General features: G+C 37.2%; 2 protein-coding genes across 3 annotated transcripts in view; both read right to left on the bottom strand.

Moving 5' to 3' along the window:
* Nucleotides 1-185: 185 nt before the first annotated feature.
* rbbp4 (retinoblastoma binding protein 4) lies at nucleotides 186-6,249 on the bottom strand. Its single transcript, XM_083523767.1, has 12 exons — nucleotides 6,056-6,249; nucleotides 5,298-5,445; nucleotides 4,051-4,196; nucleotides 3,793-3,966; nucleotides 3,360-3,475; nucleotides 3,089-3,249; nucleotides 2,414-2,540; nucleotides 2,245-2,322; nucleotides 2,097-2,173; nucleotides 1,923-1,980; nucleotides 1,718-1,828; nucleotides 186-818 (listed from the first exon to the last, which is right to left on the bottom strand). Exons 1-12 carry the CDS (start codon nucleotides 6,069-6,071, stop codon nucleotides 756-758), a joined length of 1,275 nt encoding a protein of 424 aa, XP_083379893.1. The 5' UTR covers nucleotides 6,072-6,249; the 3' UTR covers nucleotides 186-755.
* A 1,052-nt stretch (nucleotides 6,250-7,301) lies between these two features.
* Nucleotides 7,302-19,890, bottom strand: part of bzw2 (basic leucine zipper and W2 domains 2) — a 14,815-nt gene continuing 2,226 nt past the window's right edge. The window contains exons 1-12 of one of the 2 annotated variants that reach the window (XM_083523211.1): nucleotides 15,795-15,940; nucleotides 14,803-14,873; nucleotides 13,679-13,855; nucleotides 12,801-12,904; nucleotides 12,509-12,574; nucleotides 11,624-11,759; nucleotides 10,719-10,828; nucleotides 10,236-10,406; nucleotides 9,376-9,522; nucleotides 9,057-9,195; nucleotides 7,890-8,012; nucleotides 7,302-7,691 (exon numbers count right to left, since the gene is read on the bottom strand). In XM_083523211.1, the coding sequence (XP_083379337.1) occupies nucleotides 7,666-7,691; nucleotides 7,890-8,012; nucleotides 9,057-9,195; nucleotides 9,376-9,522; nucleotides 10,236-10,406; nucleotides 10,719-10,828; nucleotides 11,624-11,759; nucleotides 12,509-12,574; nucleotides 12,801-12,904; nucleotides 13,679-13,855; nucleotides 14,803-14,866 (1,263 nt within the window). In that variant the 5' untranslated portion in view covers nucleotides 14,867-14,873; nucleotides 15,795-15,940 and the 3' untranslated portion in view covers nucleotides 7,302-7,665. Of the gene's footprint in view, nucleotides 7,692-7,889; nucleotides 8,013-9,056; nucleotides 9,196-9,375; nucleotides 9,523-10,235; nucleotides 10,407-10,718; nucleotides 10,829-11,623; nucleotides 11,760-12,508; nucleotides 12,575-12,800; nucleotides 12,905-13,678; nucleotides 13,856-14,802; nucleotides 14,874-15,794; nucleotides 15,941-19,890 lie in introns of those variants that run through there. The other variant, XM_083523212.1, reaches the window with a different exon arrangement.

Below are 19,890 nucleotides of genomic sequence, written 5' to 3'. Positions count from 1 at the left end.
TGCCTTTATGAACACAAATAATATGAGACAGGAGCCAACATGTACATATTAGGGCATGAGGGTAGAACATGCGCTCTGATTGATGCTGAACAGGTTTGGATAAACCTCAATAAGATGACAAGCACTTTATTATAAACAAACAAATGTTTGGGCCAAATGGTATAATCATTATTATGGCTGAATCATTTCGATGAAAAACAGTTTATTCTCAACATTCTGTACAACAGTGTGGACAAAGACAGACACTGGAAACAAAAAACACACAAAATGACTAAGAATATTAGACAATAACATGACATTACACCATTGTTGAGAGAAAAGTACAAAATTAAGAGTACACAAGTCTCCATGTGGACCCTTTTAACATTTTCTTGAAAGACTCAGCCGTGTAAAAATAATTCTAAAATAAGTCACCTACTGACAACCACCACAATTCGACCATAGTAATTAGGTATGTGGGGCGAAGGGTTTTGCACCCTTTCACTTTTCAAGCCCTATGGCTATGGAATAAAGAAAAAAAAAAGTATGAGCTTAATGTGCCTTTCTGAAAATTAAGAGCAAACAATTTCTCTTAGAAAAATACACTTCATATTAGAGAGAAATACTTTGTCATTTTTTCTCTTTCTCTCAAGAAAATTAAGTATATGAGAGTGGCTGAAGATGTGACTGATGCAGTTCACCATTTCAGAAAACAGGAAAGAGCATGGTTTTGTGAGAATGAGCTGTGGTGGAGGCTGAAAGTTCTACATTTTTCTTTATCCCTGGACTTCTGTGTCTGCTGCTCCTTCTGGGTCCTCATCATTGTAGATGTTCTCTGCCTGCAGAAAACAGTGCAAAATTAAATATAGGATTTCTCATCTTCAAATATCGGAGAAGTAAAATTTATATTTCATACACACAACTGGGTAGCATTGTTCAGTAATTACAGAGATTATAAAAGAAAACAACTTTCCAAAAACCTTCCTGAAGAGACGTATGCAAATAGAAATAGATACATCATTGGATGATAAATGTAAAATTTGGGGGGTATAATTATTGCAAATCATTTAAAAGTATTTCTGACTGGTCACTTTTCTCTTATGATTAATCATTTGAATTCTGATGGGACAGCCTTACAACCATCCACACAACACCACAAACTGAACCGTTTAGGAGAAAGGTGTGTATGTCCCTTTAGCATCGGCAGATTTCAAACAAAAAGAATCTGTAATCTCTCAAATTTTCCTCAAAAATTGTTTCGAGTTTAAGAAAATTGTTTAGAGCAAAAAAATAAATTAATTATTTAGTATATACATATACATACACACACACACACACACACATATATATATATAGAGAGAGACATTGTGCTAAAGTACAGTAAGACTGTCACTGTCAAGGTGGACCATCATATTTCCAAGATATTTTACATAGTGTAATCATACATAACTTATTTGTATACAATGAATAAGAGAAATATTTTGTTATTTTGGCAGCAAGATAGCACATATACAGAAACTGTTTAAACGATGCAGTTTGACCACCACACCTGAAAAGGGACTCATTGACATTGTCCCTCACGTAAAAAAAAACAACGAATGACCAAAATAGCACACACTAATTATCGGCTTGACTATTTTTACCACTGCACTATTTTGACCTTTTAATTTAGTTGCAAAGCATTGCAGATTTACACGAGCTTTCAGACCAGGTTAATGTGCTAAGTACATTTACCCACCATCTGCCAGACTTGCATGATGTTGTCCTCGGACACAGAACAGATCACCCATGGCTCATTGGGGTTCCAGGAGAAATCAGAGATCTTTGCTGTATGGCCACCATGGATAAACTGACAAGAATAATAATAAAAAAAACTTAAATGCAAATACATATAAATATATTCAAGTCTGAATAACTAAATGATGCATTTTGTTGTGTCCCACCAGTAATTCAGGAGGCCCATCTTCTGCATCTTCTGGTGACTGCTCCTCACCAATTTTACTGCAGAAAATATAAAAGATCTGAGTCCTGGCATGATGGGTTATATCCAACATTTTAGTTGTTTGAAGTATCAAGAATGTAAACAAAGGAACAAAGGAGTAAACAAAGGAACTCACCTGAGGTCCCAGACATTGAGACGCCTGTCTGTTCCACTAGAGGCTAGGATGGTCTCGTTATGAGGTGACCACTGAACCTGTAGGCACATTAAAAAGGTCAGAGAAATTCGTACTCAATATTGTAGCAGCTGCAATCCAATTTGCCTACCTGGAATATTTCGTCTTTGTGCGACTCAAAAGAATGCAGCTTCAACTTAAGGTTCCTGAGATCCCACAAGGCAACAGTCTATTAAAGAAAGATAAAATACCAAACTGTAAGAATAATGCTAATGAAGTAAAATAATATGTACTCTTCACATGGCTTTTTTTGTACCTACCTTGTCAGCAGATCCAGTAGCCAGGATGAACTCACTGTAAGGATTGAATGAGAGACAATTGACCTCCGCAGTGTGTGCATCCACTGCATGGCTGGGCTTGGATGTGTTGTTGGAACGTGTATCCCAACTGAAACAAAGTGTGGATATACTTCAACTCTCAAACACTGAGAAAAATGTGTTCAAGTATTGTAATCTTCAAGATTCCTTTTTATCGCTGGGTGTTTCATGCATTCAGCAAGATTTAAATAAAAATAAATAAAAACATTTCACTGAAATCGGATTTCTGCAACATAATATTCTCATCAGTTCACAAAACAGTCCTGTACATTTCCAGTTTTCAAGCCATTCTAATTAAGAGACCGTTTGATTTTTAACACCTGGGATAGCAAAGCATATTTTTTTTTTTACATTTACCACAATCCAGCTACAAGATTCAAGCGTTTCAGCAATATAACTGCATAATGGAATTATGTTTCAAGCGATTTTGGTTGTCAGCGTGCCTTAAAGACAAAGGCATTCGCATACAACTCTTAGCTACAATGCCAAAAGATTTCTATTCTGGAAATTCTATCCAGATATTTTTCAGATTTTCAGAAGACTTAAAAAGCCCTGGAGCTAGTGGAGGTCACTAAATAAACTTCTGTTGATCAAACAAATAAATCAGAGCTAACTTACATCATCAGCTTCTGGTCATCAGCCACTGAGCCAAAGAGCGATTCATGCAGAAGATGCCAGGACACATCCTCTACCACAGCAGTGTGACCAGTGAAAATGGTCTTAGCATCAACTATCTTCCCTTCCTTGGGTACAGTACTGATGTCCCATAGACAGATTGTCTGCAAACAATAAAGGAAACTAATGACAAAGTGTATGGATTTTGAACTGCAAAGCTGATGCAATGATATAACCAAAGTATTTTCAACTGAAGAGGAATGATGTCTCTTACATGATCATCAGAGGCACTGAGTAGGCAGCCACTTAGGTTAGGGTTCCAAGAGAGACCATAGCCCTCTTTCTGATGCCCTCTCAATCGTAAGTCGGGAGTGCATTCGCCAGAGGGGTCTAGAGGGAACAGGCAAAGTACAAACATCTTATGGCAATGACAGGCTTCAGGATTCAAGATGTCTGGTTCAGGATTCTCTGGCAGAGAAATGACACTGCAAGCTGCTTGTGGAATAACAGCTCAATAACATGAGCTGTGTTGTCCCAACACTGCACAAGCAACTTTAAGGTGACTCACTGCAGCTCATGAACCCAATAAACAGATCAATAATCAGTAAATTAATATACCACAGATTTTGCATCTTAGCACTTTAAGAGCCCTTGAGATTGGAAAAAACAGTTATTTTACATAATCATTACTGAAAAGATGTTCAAACCTGGTTTGGAAGGGTGTTTTGTGTAATCAAAGACAAGCACATCACTGGTTGGAGTCTTTGTAGCAATGATGCAGGGGTTCTGAGGCATGTAACGAGCCCGGTTCACTTCTCCTTCATGGTTTATCTTGATCTCAATCTCAATCTTGCCACTCACTGAGCCGAAGCCACCAAACTCTGGAAGCAAATAGAATACTCATCATAAGACAAGTTATTTCAAACACCTAAAAGCTTAATCACCAAATTATAAAACACTCTTACCCCCTTTCTCACTGTCGTAATGTGAGGCATCAAACTGGGCATCATCATTCGGCAGCTGGACGCTAGCAATGACCAGGTGGTTTTGCTCATCAGAGGTGTGGGTGCCGAGGACCAGGCGATGGACACTGTAGTCTTTCCCCTCAGGCCTGCAGAACACAAACATTTTCTAAATTTCACAGCAGATGCAATGAACAAAACTTTAAAGTAACACCACTCAAACGAAAGGTGCTTCCCCTAACTGGCTGGAATGCTTCTAAAGGTAGGGACTCCAATTTGACAGGAGAAAGCATTACACAATAATAGCACAAAAACTGAAGAATTTCTACCACTGTATACACATTTATTAATCTTATTTCAGTGGCAATTTGTTCACCACTTATTGTTGCTTCCTATTTTTAATTAGGCAATAATCATTTACTCAATCATCCATCAAAGAGAAGAGTTGAATTGATGCTATAAAAAGCTGCAGTCTGTTTTCTATGGACACACTAAATCTGAATTTTAAATATGACTACTGCTAAAAAAGATCAAGGTTTAATTATTCACTACATTGGTCAATACCAGTTATCACACTATACAGATGTGTTTATTAACAAAAAAAGCCTTTGGTGTGACCAAATATAATGAAGTACACAAACATTTAAAGCACCAGCATTTGACTACTGAAATCACTATTTGGGCATTCATTATGCTTACATCCACATGTGGTCTGGTGGGTGGGAGAGACAAAGTTGGCATAGTTAAAATATACTGATCTGACCTTTACAAAAGCTTTCAGTGTATTTTTAATGCATAATTACTCCACACACAATACTCACCATGCCCCAAACAGCACAAAGTGGATATTATAAAAAGCATATTGTTGTACTTGTGCATGCATATATATATATATATATATATATATATATATATATATATATATATATATATTTTTTTTTTTTTTTTTTTTTTTTAAGGATAGGGTAAACCATGTGTAAAGGACAAAAAAAGTGTTATGTTCAGTTTGGTCCAAGTGAAACATTACACCCTGATTGAGAAGTTCTGTAAACTTAAAACTATACACAAAGGTTTCACTGCACTGGCAACTAATGACAGGTGGAGAACTAATAACGTAATCTGAGCATCAGCTAACTTTTGTAGACACCTATGCTGGACGTTTAGCTTCTGTGCTGCTCTTGACACCTGAAATAGGTCTCAGGAATGTGATAATCGTGGGCTTCAGGTGGATGCTGAGTGGGTAGAGGTACCTGGTGACATCAGGGAGCCACTGTGCGGTGAGACTGGGCCACTCCAATGCGTGGGTCATCACTAGGTCGTAGAGGAACGGCGTGTTTTTCTTCCATATCTTGTACTCTTCGTTGATCACCCTCTCCTCCACTGCATCATCAAAAGCAGCTGCAACACAACGAACGGAAACCAGGAACTTAATGAGTAACATGTGAACTTCAAGATCTTTCACTTCAGCCAAGGTATACAATAACACATTATAGTCCCACACCAACAACACTGGGAGACATCAGGAACCACAAAAAGTAAATTCACGGTAAACATTCAGCTCGACAGAGTTCCTACACGTGTTTAAGAATTAATCTAGAGAGAGAACCATAAGTTTTCAGCCACTATTGACTTCACTACGCATTGATAAAAAGTACACCTACCGGAGACTAGCATGCTAATTCATTCAAATAGCTGCCGCCTTCCAAAGGCACCGAGGCACATCACCCAGAGCAGCTTGTCAACTCTACACGCGTATAACTTTCGTTTCCTGTTTAATTCAGAGAGTTTCACACTCCAGCCTTCTCCTGGGAATTAAATTACTGATTAAAACAAGTATAAATCCACTGCCCCCGTTTTCACGCGGTGAGATGTTAATATGGCGGGACGCGCGCGGCCTGTGTCGACACGCAAATAGCTAACAATTAGCAGCCTGCGCTCAGTTAGTGAAGGGGCGGAAGAAACGGAATGAAAGCAGCCACGCACAGGGTTTTCATTCAACTGCGCTTACCTTCTTTATCAGCCATGCCGATTCCTCCTGTCCTAATTACTCACACACCTACAGTCCGGGAACCAAGCAGCGCAAACGGAGCCTTCACATGGAGCAGTGCAAGATGCTCTTTGTCTCGCGCTGTCGTGCACGTTCGCGCCAACTACAGCCGGAACCGCAAAAAATGTCCACCAATCAAAAAACGGCAGCTGGAACCGCAAAAATGACTACCAATCAAAGGGCAGCAACTAAGAACGCCCCCTCTCCACCAATCAGGGAAGGGAGGAACCGGCAGGACGTGTACTTCACTAATCAGAGAACAGAAAAGAAACAGCGTCCTCTCCACCAATCAGAGAGCAGAAACGTAACAGCATGCTGTTCACCAATCAGAAAACAGAAACCAGGCAGCACAGTGTCAACCAATCAGAGAAAGGAGCGGACAGCATTTCACGGTTTTCACTAATCGAAAAAAGCACTGAACACAAATAAAAGCGTTTTTTATTTTTTATTTAAATGATTAAATATAATTCGTGTGTAATAAAAAATACAAATAAAAAATAAAGCGAAATTTTATATATATATATATATATATATATATATATATATATATATATATATATATATATATATATATGAAATGAAAAATTATTAAAAGTGTATACACATTAATTACCATGAAGAATAAAAATTATTCAGCATGTTTTTACCAATCAGAACTGAGATGTCATCAGTAGTGTGGTACAAGTGATTTTCCATTATGACTAAGTGTTTAGATAGCATTTACCCGAAAGTATATAATAAAATAAAAATGTGTTATGTTTCTTTCATCTATCTATCTATCTATCTATCTATCTATCTATCTATCTATCTATCTATCTATCTATCTATCTATCTATCTATCTATCTATCTATCTATCTATCTATCTATCTATCTATCTATCTATCTATCTATCTATCTATATTTATATGATCATTCTTGACTGTTAAATAAATTATGCAGCTCCACATTAAAAGATGAACATTAGCAGATGCCGACATGACTAACTCACGAGTTAATGACGCATAGAAAATTCTTGCCATTAGCATTTGATGCCTGTTTGGTTATATTTGAGAACCATTTCATGATACTGCATATGGAAATGAAACATTCTATTGACAAACTATGTAATGAAAATATAAAAAATAAATTTCATTTTGCTATTCTAAAGAGCTTTGTAACCTACATGATGCAAGATCACATCAGTGCTTGATTTACACCACAATGCAATTGGGCTTTAAAAAGATTATTTATTGGTAAATATAAAATACAATAAATACATTTGTATTTTCACTGCATTATATTTTCAGGAGGAAAAAGGAAAACTTACTCCCCCACGTCAATAAAAACCGAAATGGTGGGTTTTGTATTTTAGGTATTTAAAGTGACATCTAAACTTGTGCTGGTACATATAAACATTATTATATATTTATTAATAAAAATCACTCATACATACAAATGGGTTTATTCAATATCTGAGAAGTTATTTATGGCTTGTCCACTGGTTGTGCTTGAGTGTCTTTCCTCCTATTACAGTGCACTAACAGGATTTCTTCAGAGGGCAGTGTGTCGTGATCTTCAGTCCTCCTAAATGCTAATCTTCTTTCTCGGATTCAGACTCTGCCCAACAGAAAGACAGAAAGAGAGAGAGAGAGAGAGAGAGAGAGAGAGAGAGAGAGAGAGAGAGAGAGAGAGAGAGGGAAAGAAAGAGAGATACTCACATACAGTATGTTTAAATGACTGGTATACTGTAGATGCAGTAAAGTCAAACTCCAAATTAAGTTTATATTTTTTAACATTTCTGTAAAACCCACATACCTTCCTCTGCATTCTGAAGCCACTCTACAAATTTCTTCATCTGCTCCAAAAAGATGCTTTTTCCTTTGGCAGAGTGGGCATCCTTGTACCATTTTAAAATGGCTTCTTCACTAAGGACATCGGCTAACAACAGAGAAGGGTACACAGTCACATGAACACCACATGAAAAATCAGTAGAGATAGAGTCCAGGGGTTGGTCCATGAAAAGCCAGAGCCAATGAATAAGGTGGACACACATAAACATACATACACAGTATATTTAGCAGAAATTATTTATCTGCGTCTAAAACTTTGCCTCAAACTGCCACTAGCCATTGCTATTCATAAGGTGGATAACAGCCCTCACTGTAGGTCAGTACAAGCTAACTTTGACTAGAAATAAAAATCTGTGCTGGTATACTCACGTTTTATTCCCTCTGCTGTTTAGAGGAGATCCAAGCTCTTTTTAATCATTTTGACGTCGCATATTCACTCATTCGAGATCAGTGTATATTGTGTACCCAAATGTACTACTATTAAACAGTATGTAAAAAAAAACAGTGTTTATATGGTGGAGTAGCTTACTAATTATAACTGGTATGCAGACTGGAATGCAGATTTGTGTGGCAATTGGCCTGCAAGGTGAATAACTGGTACTGGGCCAATCACAGATAGTTAATCATGTAGAAAATGACAGTGATTTAAATAAGAGTGCAGGCAGGGCTGCGTAAGATTATCATATATCAATATCATAGAGAATGATTTCATATTATTCCACATTCAGACTAAATTCTCAATTCTAAACTTTAGAACACCAAACATATCTTGCCTTATCAGTTCCATATTATTATAATCTCCCCCAAGCTATTAATAATTATAATTATATTATTCATAATTGGTCATACAAAGCTCTCGTCATTGTGCAAAAAAATAAAACATACGTGCAATACCACTGATTTAAATCCGTACTTTTTTTGTGCAAAAATACTCTATTTATCTTCTTTATAAATAATGTGCAATAACTTTTTTACTTTTATTCTTTTTTATTTATTTTGCTTTTTTATTTCCTTTCACTTTAGAAAATGTGCAACTGGAAGCTTCAGTCACCAAAACAAATTCTTTGTTAGTGCAAACCTACTTGGCAATAAAGCTCTTTCTGATTCGGAGTATTTTGTTGTTGATAAGTACCTTTGTAGAACAGCACAACTATCTTGGAGAAAGATTTCATGAAGTGAATGTTGTCATAGCAGTACTCCTGTATCTTCAGCAGCAAAACCAGTTCAGATTGACCCTGAGTACTGAACACAGCCAGCAGAGGAGCGTAGTGCTACAAGAAACAATGAGACATCAGTGTGATGGGGCTGTGAAGGCAGAATTGACTCCTAACTTTAAAAAGAAATAGTGAGGTAATTGGTTAACTATGTACACCCAGGCAAATGTAGTCACTTTAGTAAGGCAGCGAATGTATTTAATGCATTTGTGAAGAACACGTTCTAAACCCCTGTACCTTGAGGTGTTTGAGGGCCTGCTCGGTAACAAGCTCCTCTTTCTTGTTCCACTCCACAGCGTTCATAAGGCAGGACCAGAGTAAACCAATCACAGCCTGCTCCTGCAAATCATTCCTCTTCATCTCCTCCTTCACATACACCACAATCTGAACACGACATTAAACATCTGGTCAATACTCACATACACTTAGGACGGTATTAGGAAGGTATTAGTAATGTATTTATTTAAGATTGTTTCAAATTTTCACAAAAGAAAATAGCTGGCACAAGCTGCTTTTACCTGTTCCAATGTGTCTTATTCCTTTTATTCCACAGTCATTTCACAGCAGGTGAAATTTGTTATTTATTAATAAATGATGCGTCATACATTTTACATTGTACATTTAATTTGTCTGCAAAACAAAACTTGTAATGCAGATGTTTTATCGGCTATCAATCCTAGTTTAATATATTAAATAATCATCTACTTATGGATAATTTTGGTCCACATTGAAACAAACTTTGCATGCTTTTATATGAAACTACTGTCAAAAAGGTTGTTATTACAAATTACTCAACGTATAGAATAAAAGTTAATAAATAAGTTCTTACCAATTAGAACTGAGCTCTCAACAGAAGGGTGGGACAAGTGATTTTCCATTATCACTTATTTGTTTTTAGTTCCAAAGTGTTTAGAATAACAGTTTAAAGTAGCAGAATGACAATGATTGCATTCAATTGAAAGCATATAATTAAATGAAATGTGTTACTCCGTCTTTGACCTATATATGTTTTTTCTTGTTTGTCAGGTGTATGTAAATTTACCAATGTTAAAATCATGACTTTAGAAGTAAGTGTATAAATGTGGAAGCATGTTCACCTCTCCGATGGGACAATCTTGAGACAGACGCTCTTGCAGTTCTTTCTGCAGCTCCTTGCGGGTGCCCAAAGTCTGCTGCACACGCAGGAAGTCCGACAGCTCTTTCAGCCCAGCTTCATTAAAGTACATGGAGAAATGCTCCACATTTTGCTTGTTGGCAGGAAAGAGTTCCTAAACAGATGATGATATTAAGTTAATGAAAATCAGGTTAAAACAATAAGTAATATTAAAAATGTAGTAGTTCTATATAAACACAAAGTGATTAGTTTTTTTTTATTCACATGTCCAATTCCTAAGGTCATGAATGTTTAGAGCAAACACCTTTACAGATCTGCTGACAATGTCAAAGTGTCAATGTCTAATATTGTTTACAATATTAAATATAATCTCTCACTAAAACTGTAGGCAATCTCTCTCTCTCTCTCTCTCTCTCTCTCTCTCTCTCTCTCTCTCTCTCTCTCTCTTTCACACACACAAACTTACAAGGAGCTTCTTATCCAGACTGGCCTTCCTCAGGGCTGAAGTCACAGCATTGGCATCTTTCTCAGCTATCCATGCCTTGAACAGCTTCACTGCAAAGGAAGCAGCGATTCCTGTATAATCAGATAAAATACAAAAGTGTGAGACAGAAAGAGGACTTTCAAAATATGGTGCATCGCTATGCTAATAACTTCTAATATCCTTTATTGGTTATTTATACTACAAAAAATGTACCCACTGCAACCTCAGCTATCTGTTCTTATCTGACAGAAGTAAATCCTCTACATGGTCTTCTGCTGTTGTAGCTTAACTTCCTCAAGTTTCAACATGTTGTGCCTACAGCTTTTGAGCTCACTACCAATGTACAGAGTGGTAATCAAAGTTACCATAGCCCCCTAAACCATCAAGACGTTTCCATTTGCAGGACAGTTGCTTGTTTCTTTATTGCATTAGTGTGTGTTGTGAGTCTGTTGTGTGTGGAAATCCTTGTAGATCAGTTACTGTAGATAAATAATCAACCAGTCAGTCTAATACCAACAATCATGCCATAGTCAAAATGAATCAGATTCTTCCCGCATTCTGATAGTCAATTTGATAATTAAGTGATAAATAGCTGCTGGCGTGTTTTGCATGATATTGTGCATTGCACAGCTGCGATATGACGGGCTTATAAAATAACTAATTTAATACATAGGTGTATAGGTGCACCCATTAAAGTGTACTGTGCATGCACTGTAAAATAAAGTGTGTATTGATATTAATTTCAAATCTAATGTGTAATCTATATGTGCTAGCGCTGAGAGAGTGGAGGGCGGAGCCAGGCGTAACAAGCGCTAAGAAACACCTGCAGATGATGAGACTAATAAGTGTTTTAGTCTGTAAGCATTGGGTATAATATATTTACTAACCTTCTTTCACTATGTTATCACTGAAGAGACTGGTAAGGATAGCAGGTGGCAGAGTGCCATTGGCTAACAGGATGCCCGTCAGCATGGCCAGTTTTGCCTGCTCAGACTCACTGAAGGCTTTTAGAAAGAGAAGCAGCTGTCCAGGAGAAACAGAAACATGATGTGTCCATTTAAACATGTTTTGAACAGAAAGAAAGAAAAAAAAATGATTCTTGATTTGAATCCTTCCATTTCATTGGCTGAAAAAAATCCCTTTTAATTTTTACTAAGGCATAAAACCAGACGAACACCAAATTGTTGAGTATAGCAACTTAGACATAATGAGTATTTATTGACAATGGTTTCAAAGGGCAGCAATTATGCGGTTTGTTTATTATGCCTTCTGCACACATTTTGGTGAAATATCTAGGCTTGCATGTTGAAATTGCTAGTTATCAGTATCATGAGTCTGTATGACGGACACAAAGAAAACCACAATCCACTTAAAGCCTAAAGTTCAAGCCTTTACAGCTTAACCAAAAAATATTTTTTTTTAAAAATAAAATACATATATAAAAACAAATGTTATAATAAGGCATACATGTATACAGTATAATAAGTACAGCAACAATTAATGGGTTTTGATTTAAGTGTAAAATTCTTATTATTCCTTTGGCAATAAAAAATATTTCTTCGGATATTGTTAATTTCATAATTGAGGTTTATATTTATAATTAGAGCCTGTAAATGGGAGCTACATAGAAAACAGTGACTCATCGTGACACACAGCATATATACTATAGCACTATTTAGGCTGACTAATGAAAGATGCAAGGAGAACTGTTTTACCTCCAGGTAGTATAAACACCATCTGCTGGAATAAGAATGAGAGTACAAGGAAAGTACCTTTTTGATTTCCTCCTCAAAAGCCTTCTCCAGATATTTGTATCTCCTGATAAGTTTATTGAATACCTTGTGATACATAAAAAAAAAAATCAATTACAGCCAGCAATAAATATCAAAAAGTACATTGATAATAAGCATGTGCAGGATTAATTAATAGAGCATCTTATAAAACAGGGTGTGATAAGTAGATCTGTACTTTAAAGCATTTAATGTGAAGCATGGCTGGCATGCTGCATTACTGTTTAACAAGAATGTGCTAGTAAAGCAACATCTGAACATTACTAAGCATTACCTGAGCATAGCTGCGTGCAGCAGTGTGATTTTCCTCTGTGGTAAACACACAGTGGACAGTCACCTTGGTCTTGTCTCCATCATCAATGCGTGTTCCCCCGGGAGCTGGAAGAGAAACAGAGGTTTGTTGTTAAAGGTGCAATCGGTTGCATTAATGCACGCTGTTCGTATCAGTAAAGCCTGATAAAGGAGAATGCGTTATGTTAAGAGATATATAAAAATTTACTGTCAATTAGATTTATTAGGGGTCTGCATAGCTTTATTTAGTTGAAGGTGGTTGGTAGCTAAGTGGTTAAGGCCTTGGACTTTGTATCAAAAGGTCATGAGTTCACATCCCAGCCACACCAAGTTGCCATTCTTGGGACCCTGAGCAAAGGCCCTTAACCCTATAGCTGGCCAGTTGTATGGATGAGATAAATGTAAGTCGCTCGATAAGGATCTCTGCCAAATGGCGAAAATGTAAATTAATGTAGAGATGAAAGACTGTATACAGTAATTGCATGCCTACTGTCTGTGCATGTATATTTCATCTGCTGACTAACAACAACTTCTACTGCATGTTAAACACACAAAGGTTTCTTCAAGACAGACTTTATAGCTGTCCACCTGATAAGTATAACTTTATTAAGAAACAAGAGAAAAAGAAAATTAAAGTAGGTTCACAGACAAGCTAGATCATGACAAAGTACAGTACAGCGAGTCTATGGTCAGCGTCGATGCACTTTTGCTTTTGATCATGATACTAATCTAAACACAACCTCTGCATTGCCAGGAAACTACATAGAAGTAATATATTAAACTTTTAAATACAGTAAACAAAAGAAAAACAATTACAGCAGGAAAATGTTTACAGAAACATTCTTCTTTTTTAGTTCCTACCAAGCATGCTCCCGGTGATGAGCGTGTCAAACAGAGTGTCAGCATAGCGCCTGTAATCCAATCTTGAACCATTGACATCCAGAAACCTGGCTACAGCATCAAGATCACCCCCAGCTTCGTTAAGGCCCTGAATGATCGTGTCTCTGAAAACCGTGGGCTCAAACTTCTCCTTTTCATCTACAACAACCAGAGGAAAGAAATCAGATTCACATCAACTGTGGGACTGGTACGTGTGGGCACACACTGTTTTTCTTTGAGTGCTCGCAAAATCTGAGGCTTTTAGATCTTTTAGATTTTGTAGCCAAATATAGCACATAGCTACTGTACATGGCTCATGAATAGTCAGTTCCAAACGGGTGGAAATGCACAGTAACAGTCTGGCTATGACTGTGACACCCCACATTTGAACAGCCAGTCGCACCTACAGAGCAAGGCTTTGAAGTGTGACACTAGTGTCCTGTGATAAAAAACACCTTCACATTTGGCAGTCACAGGCCCCTGAGGAACATTTTGTAGGCCAAGCTTGGCTCTTGATGAAAAACAGTTTTTTCCATGAGCGTTTGCCTATAAAGCATAGTGCTGCAATCACAGTGCTGTAGCTAGAATGAATACAAACTATGTAAAGCCTGGTTGAAAAATCCTGTTTTTGAACCAGTAGGGGGCAGCTTCAGTGCTTTTCCTGATCTGGGTACTTGTGTTTATATGTGTTTGTTTGCATATATATATATATATATATATATATATATATATATATATATATATATATATATATATATATATATATATATACAGTGTGGGTGAGTGTGTTCAGGTGAAAAGCAGTAATGAGGTGGTAGGGGGTCTGCACAGCTTAGTGTTGTGCAAGAGCAGACAAAAACAAGCTATTAATGGAAGGCAAAGAACTGCTACAGGGACTTTTGCAACAGTGCTATAAATTTAAATACTGCAGTACCTTAGGGGAGTGTGTACGCACACTTATGTGGATAAGTGCCCAGACAGGCTTGGATAAAAGTCAATTTGTTTAAAGATAAGTCTTCAAAGCATAAAAACAAGCCATTTAGTCTAGAAATCGTTATTACATATTACAGTGTAGATGAACAGTGATGAACATCATAGATACTCACCCCTTTTCCTGGTCTTAAACCGCTGGCCTGTAAGCACTGGCTTCTGTTGCTTACCGGTATTCATAAAAGTCCTGCAAAGAAAAATAAATGTTACATTTAATGAACAGGACAAATGCTTTTATCCAGAGAAACTTTTATATCTAGTTGAAAAACATTCCCAGGCAATTGCTATAGGACCAAGTCAGAAGATACGTTACAGAAAATCAAAGCAACAAACCCAATATTTTCAACCTATTTTCCAGCCTCTGTAGTGCATGTGTAATTTTTAAGCCCCAGCATTTTGACATCTGTTTATACAAAACTGACATAACCTTGGAAGTCTATGGGCAATGGCTTCATTACATTCAAAACGCATTTTTGGAGAAAGTTTTCTTGTTTTCTTCTGTCTGAGATGAAATTACACTTCATCATTTCAGACTACTTTTTCCAGCTGGAATAATTTCGTCCTTACACGTAACCAAGGCAGCTCTGTACAAGTAAGTATAGAGCTGCTTTGTTTCCCACCTGATCTCACAGAAAAAACAAAAAGCTCAGGGAAGCATTTATTTATTGTGTTACTCTCATGTTGCATAACTGTCTATTTTAAATATATTAGACGATACAATAACTGCCCTTAGACTTCCATTATTAGGCTTGAGTCACCAGTGGTTCTATACTTTTTCACAATAGAGAAACATGATAAGTATTTACCATTATAATTACACATGCTGCAAATAAAACTGAAGAATAAAAAAAATGCCTGTTACATAAAGCAACGGTAAAAAAAAAACCAGTTAACAGTCAACAACCAGATACCACTTCATCCCATCATTCAAAAAGCAAAAGCGCAGTAAATCTGACACCCCACATTTACACTCCCTTATTTTCAGTAACCACTCGAGTGCCAGGTATTTCCCACACATTCTCACCAACACTTTCCCAAACACCTGAGCTTGTCTGCACGGAAACTTTACAGAGAGAACAAAAATAAGCCTGAGTTTCGACAAGCTTACCAGCTGTAATGTCCTTTCCACTACAGATTGAGTGTGATGTGTGTGTGTCTCTGTGAGCACTCCAGCACAAAGTGACTGCCGTGGTCAGGCTCACACTGCTCTGTGCTAAATATAGATGAGCTCATCTCTGTGACAGCATAAACTTCAGTAAGCCAGGCATGGGACATGTGTCGTATTACAGCAAGGACATGTCTGAGCATAGTCCACTGCCTGGCATTGTGCACATGCACGCCCACACACACACACACACACACACACACACACACACACACACGGTTTTGACAACAGCTGATGGAATAATTGAGGGGTTTTTTTTCTCTCCTTATCGCATGTTACTTGTTTCGACAAAAGCACTGAAAACCTGTTTCCTCAAAATATATATTTTTTTTAATTACATTTTTTAAAATACAAAAAAAAAAAAAAAGCATCTGTTGTGGAATTACAATCACATATACAAATATATACTGTACAATGCATTAAAAATAAAACAATATTTATTTAGAGCTCTGGCTATTTAGATTGATCAAACCTTACATTCTTTTTGTTTTCCCAAAACTTTAGCATAAGTACAAAATCATTCTTGTGAAAATGTCTCTGAACTCTGAAAGCACAAAACACTTTCATTATAGAGTTTATGAAAGGGCAGATTTTAAGTAAATATTCTGTTTTCAATTAGTTTCATTATTTTCCCAACATCAAAAAATGTGCTGAAATGTGCCTGTACATGGATATTGCATATACACAATTCCTTATTGATACACAAATCAAAGTCAGTCAACACAAAAACAATCACCATAATCTCAATTTCCTCAGCAGCATTTTCCATCCTCACTTTTTTCAAAAATTATTTTAACTGTTTCTCTGTGGCTCAGAAAGTATCCAAACACAATCCCCACAATCATTCATTTGTAGCTGATTAGACATCAGCACTGCCTACACAGCTCTAACTACTGACGTTACTAAAACTTGATAAAAGCCTCTGCAGCAAAAAAAAATAAAAAAGCAGTGTTATACACAAATAAAGACAAATTACTGTGTCAGTTATTCCAATCACTCCTGCCTCAAAAGTTTGTTAACATTAATGACACATACACGTTTCAAAATCCTTCAAACAAACGTTTCTTTAGGTGTCATTTCTTTCCTGCCTTTCATGAAGTATTTTTTTATATTTACTAGATAAATAATAGAAAACTCCCTGACTGTTTTGTTTTGTGGTGTTTCAAGTACTATGGTATGTTTATAAAGTATATATTATATATGTGGTATATATTTATGCGATAACTTACCCCTAATTCTAATGAATAATTGCTTTTGCACACCGCACTTCTCACGTTGAGCTAGCTATCCCTTGCAGCTTTGACCCCATGTACACAGGAGATAAAAGATATCACCATCCTTGCTCTATAATTGGACACAAGAAAACCAAGTGGCACAAGGGCTCTAACTGGCCTGGATTTCTTCTATATCCCACTGTATGCTACAAATTACAATATTACATTCACAAGGAATATGCAAGAGGTATCAGTCATAAGCACTGTATATACTATATATTTCGGAAATCCAACAGCAGGAGACATCTACCTGTCAGCATCAATGGAACTGAGGTAGAACGAGTCTCCAGCTTTAAGTTCCTGGGAGTTCACATCTCTGAGGATTTGACATGGCAGCAGAACACTTCAGCTCTGGTAAAAAAAAGCACAACAGCGCCTGTACTTCTTGAGAAGTCTCAAGAAATCTCATCTGTCCCCGGGGATTTTAACGAGCTTCTACCGCTGCATCATTGAGAGCATCCTGACCAACTCCATCACTGTATGGTACGGAGGCTCTACTGTGAGTGAACGAAAAGCCCTGCAAAGGGTGGTCAAAACCGCCCAACGCATCACTGGCACCCAACTACCTGCCATTGAGCACCTTCACCACAGCAGATGTCTGCGCAGAGCTCACAATAATATCAAGGACTCTTCACATCTCAGTCATAAACTGTTTAACCTCCTTTCATCACGAAGGAGATACAGGAACTTGCGCACCAGAACCAGCAGGTTCAGGGACAGCTTTTTTCCATCCACCATCACACTACTGAACTCTACACTACACCGCTAAATCACTACAAAACAAACACAAAACAAAACACTGTATATAACCTCTGTTCTATACATGTACATATTACATAGTATATCTTTTACTCCTCATTACATCTGCACTATTTTTATCTGTGTATCTTTATATCATTACTGTACATTCTGCCCAACATTTTATTCATTTGTGTATATAACCTGTGTGTGTATATATATTTACACACACGTATATATATATATATATATATATATATATATATATATATATATATATATATATATATATATATATATGTATTTATATATAGTAGACTGTTTATTCGACTTGTACTCTAAATTGATGTCCACACATCTCTGCACTGTTACTGCCTTTGTATTTATTCACTTTACATATGTTTACATATTATCACTATCACTTGCTGTAAATATGCCATATATTTATTTGCACTTTTGCACGACTGCTACATTTTGCACTTCTGGTAGATGCCAAACTGCATTTCGTTGCTGTGTACCTGTACTATGCAATGACAATAAAGTTCTATCTATCTATCTATCTATCTATCTATCTATCTATCTATCTATCTATCTATCTATCTATCTATCTATCTATCTATCTATCTATCTATCTATCTATCTATCCATATATATATATCTATCTATCTATCTATCTATCTATCTATCTATCTATCTATCTATCTATCTATCTATCTATCTATCTATCTATCTATCTATCCATATATATATATATATATATATATATATATATATATATATATATATACACAGTGAGGAAAATAAGTATTTGAACACCCTGCTATTTTGCAAGTTCTCCCACTTAGAAATCATGAAGGGGTCTGAAATTGTCATCGTAGGTGCATGTCCACTGTGAGAGACATAATCTAAAAAAAAAATCCAGAAATCACAATATATGATTTTTAAACTATTTATTTGTATGATACAGCTGCAAATAAGTATTTAAACACCTGTCTATCAGCTAGAATTCTGACTCTCAAAGACCTGTTTGAGGTCGTTAGCTGCATAAAGACACCTGTCCACCCCATACAATCAGTAAGAATCCAACTACTAACATGGCCAAGACCAAAGAGCTGTCCAAAGACACTAGAGACAAAATTGTTCACCTCCACAAGGCTGGAAAGGGCTACAGGGAAATTGCCAAGCAGCTTGGTGAAAAAAGGTCCACTGTTGGAGCAATCATTAGAAAATGGAAGAAGCTAAACATGACTGTCAATCTCCCTCGGACTGGGGCTCCATGCAAGATCTCACCTCGTGGGGTCTCAATGATCCTAAGGAAGGTGAGAAATCAGCCCAGAACTACACGGGAGGAGCTGGTCAATGACCTGAAAAAAGCTGGGACCACCGTTTCCAAGGTTACTGTTGGTAATACACTAAGACGTCATGGTTTAAAATCATGCATGGCACGGAAGGTTCCCCTGCTTAAACCAGCACATGTCCAGGCACGTCTTTAGTTTGCCAATGACCATTTGGATGATCCAGAGGAGTCATGGGAGAAAGTCATGTGGTCAGATGAGACCAAAATAGAAATTTTGGGTCATAATTCCACTGAACGTGTTTGGAGGAAGAAGAATGATGAGTACCATCCCAAGAACACCATCCCTACTGTAAAGCATGGGGGTGGTAGCATCATGCTTTGGGGGTGTTTTTCTGCACATGGGACAGGGCGACTGCACTGATTGTAACTATTAAGGAGAGGAGGACCAGGGCCATGTATTGCGAGATTTTGGGGAACAACCTCCTTCCCTCATTTAGAGCATTGAAGATGGGTCGAGGCTGGGTCTTCCAACATGACAATGACCCGAAGCACACAGCCAGGATAACCAAGGAGTGGCTCTGTAAGAAGCATATCAAGGTTCTGGCATGGCCTAGCCAGTCTCCAGACCTAAACCCAATAGAGAATCTTTATAGGGAGCTCAAACTCTGTGTTTCTCAGCGACAGGCCAGAAACCTGACTGATCTAGAGAAGATCTGTGTGGAGGAGTGGG

Source organism: Silurus aristotelis (genome assembly GCF_946808225.1).
Source record: "Silurus aristotelis genome assembly, chromosome: 21".
Lineage (NCBI taxonomy): Eukaryota > Metazoa > Chordata > Actinopteri > Siluriformes > Siluridae > Silurus > Silurus aristotelis.
This window is presented reverse-complemented; position numbering and strand designations above follow the sequence as displayed.

Bases quoted from the DNA above. Each gene is read 5' to 3' on its own strand.
- rbbp4 (XM_083523767.1), bottom strand. The intron at 2,541-3,088 runs GTAAGTTAGCTC...ACTTTGTTTCAG, and splicing joins GATGACCAGAAGCTGATGAT to TTGGGATACACGTTCCAACA. The intron at 1,829-1,922 runs GTGGGACACAAC...TATTCTTGTCAG, and splicing joins ATGGGCCTCCTGAATTACTG to TTTATCCATGGTGGCCATAC.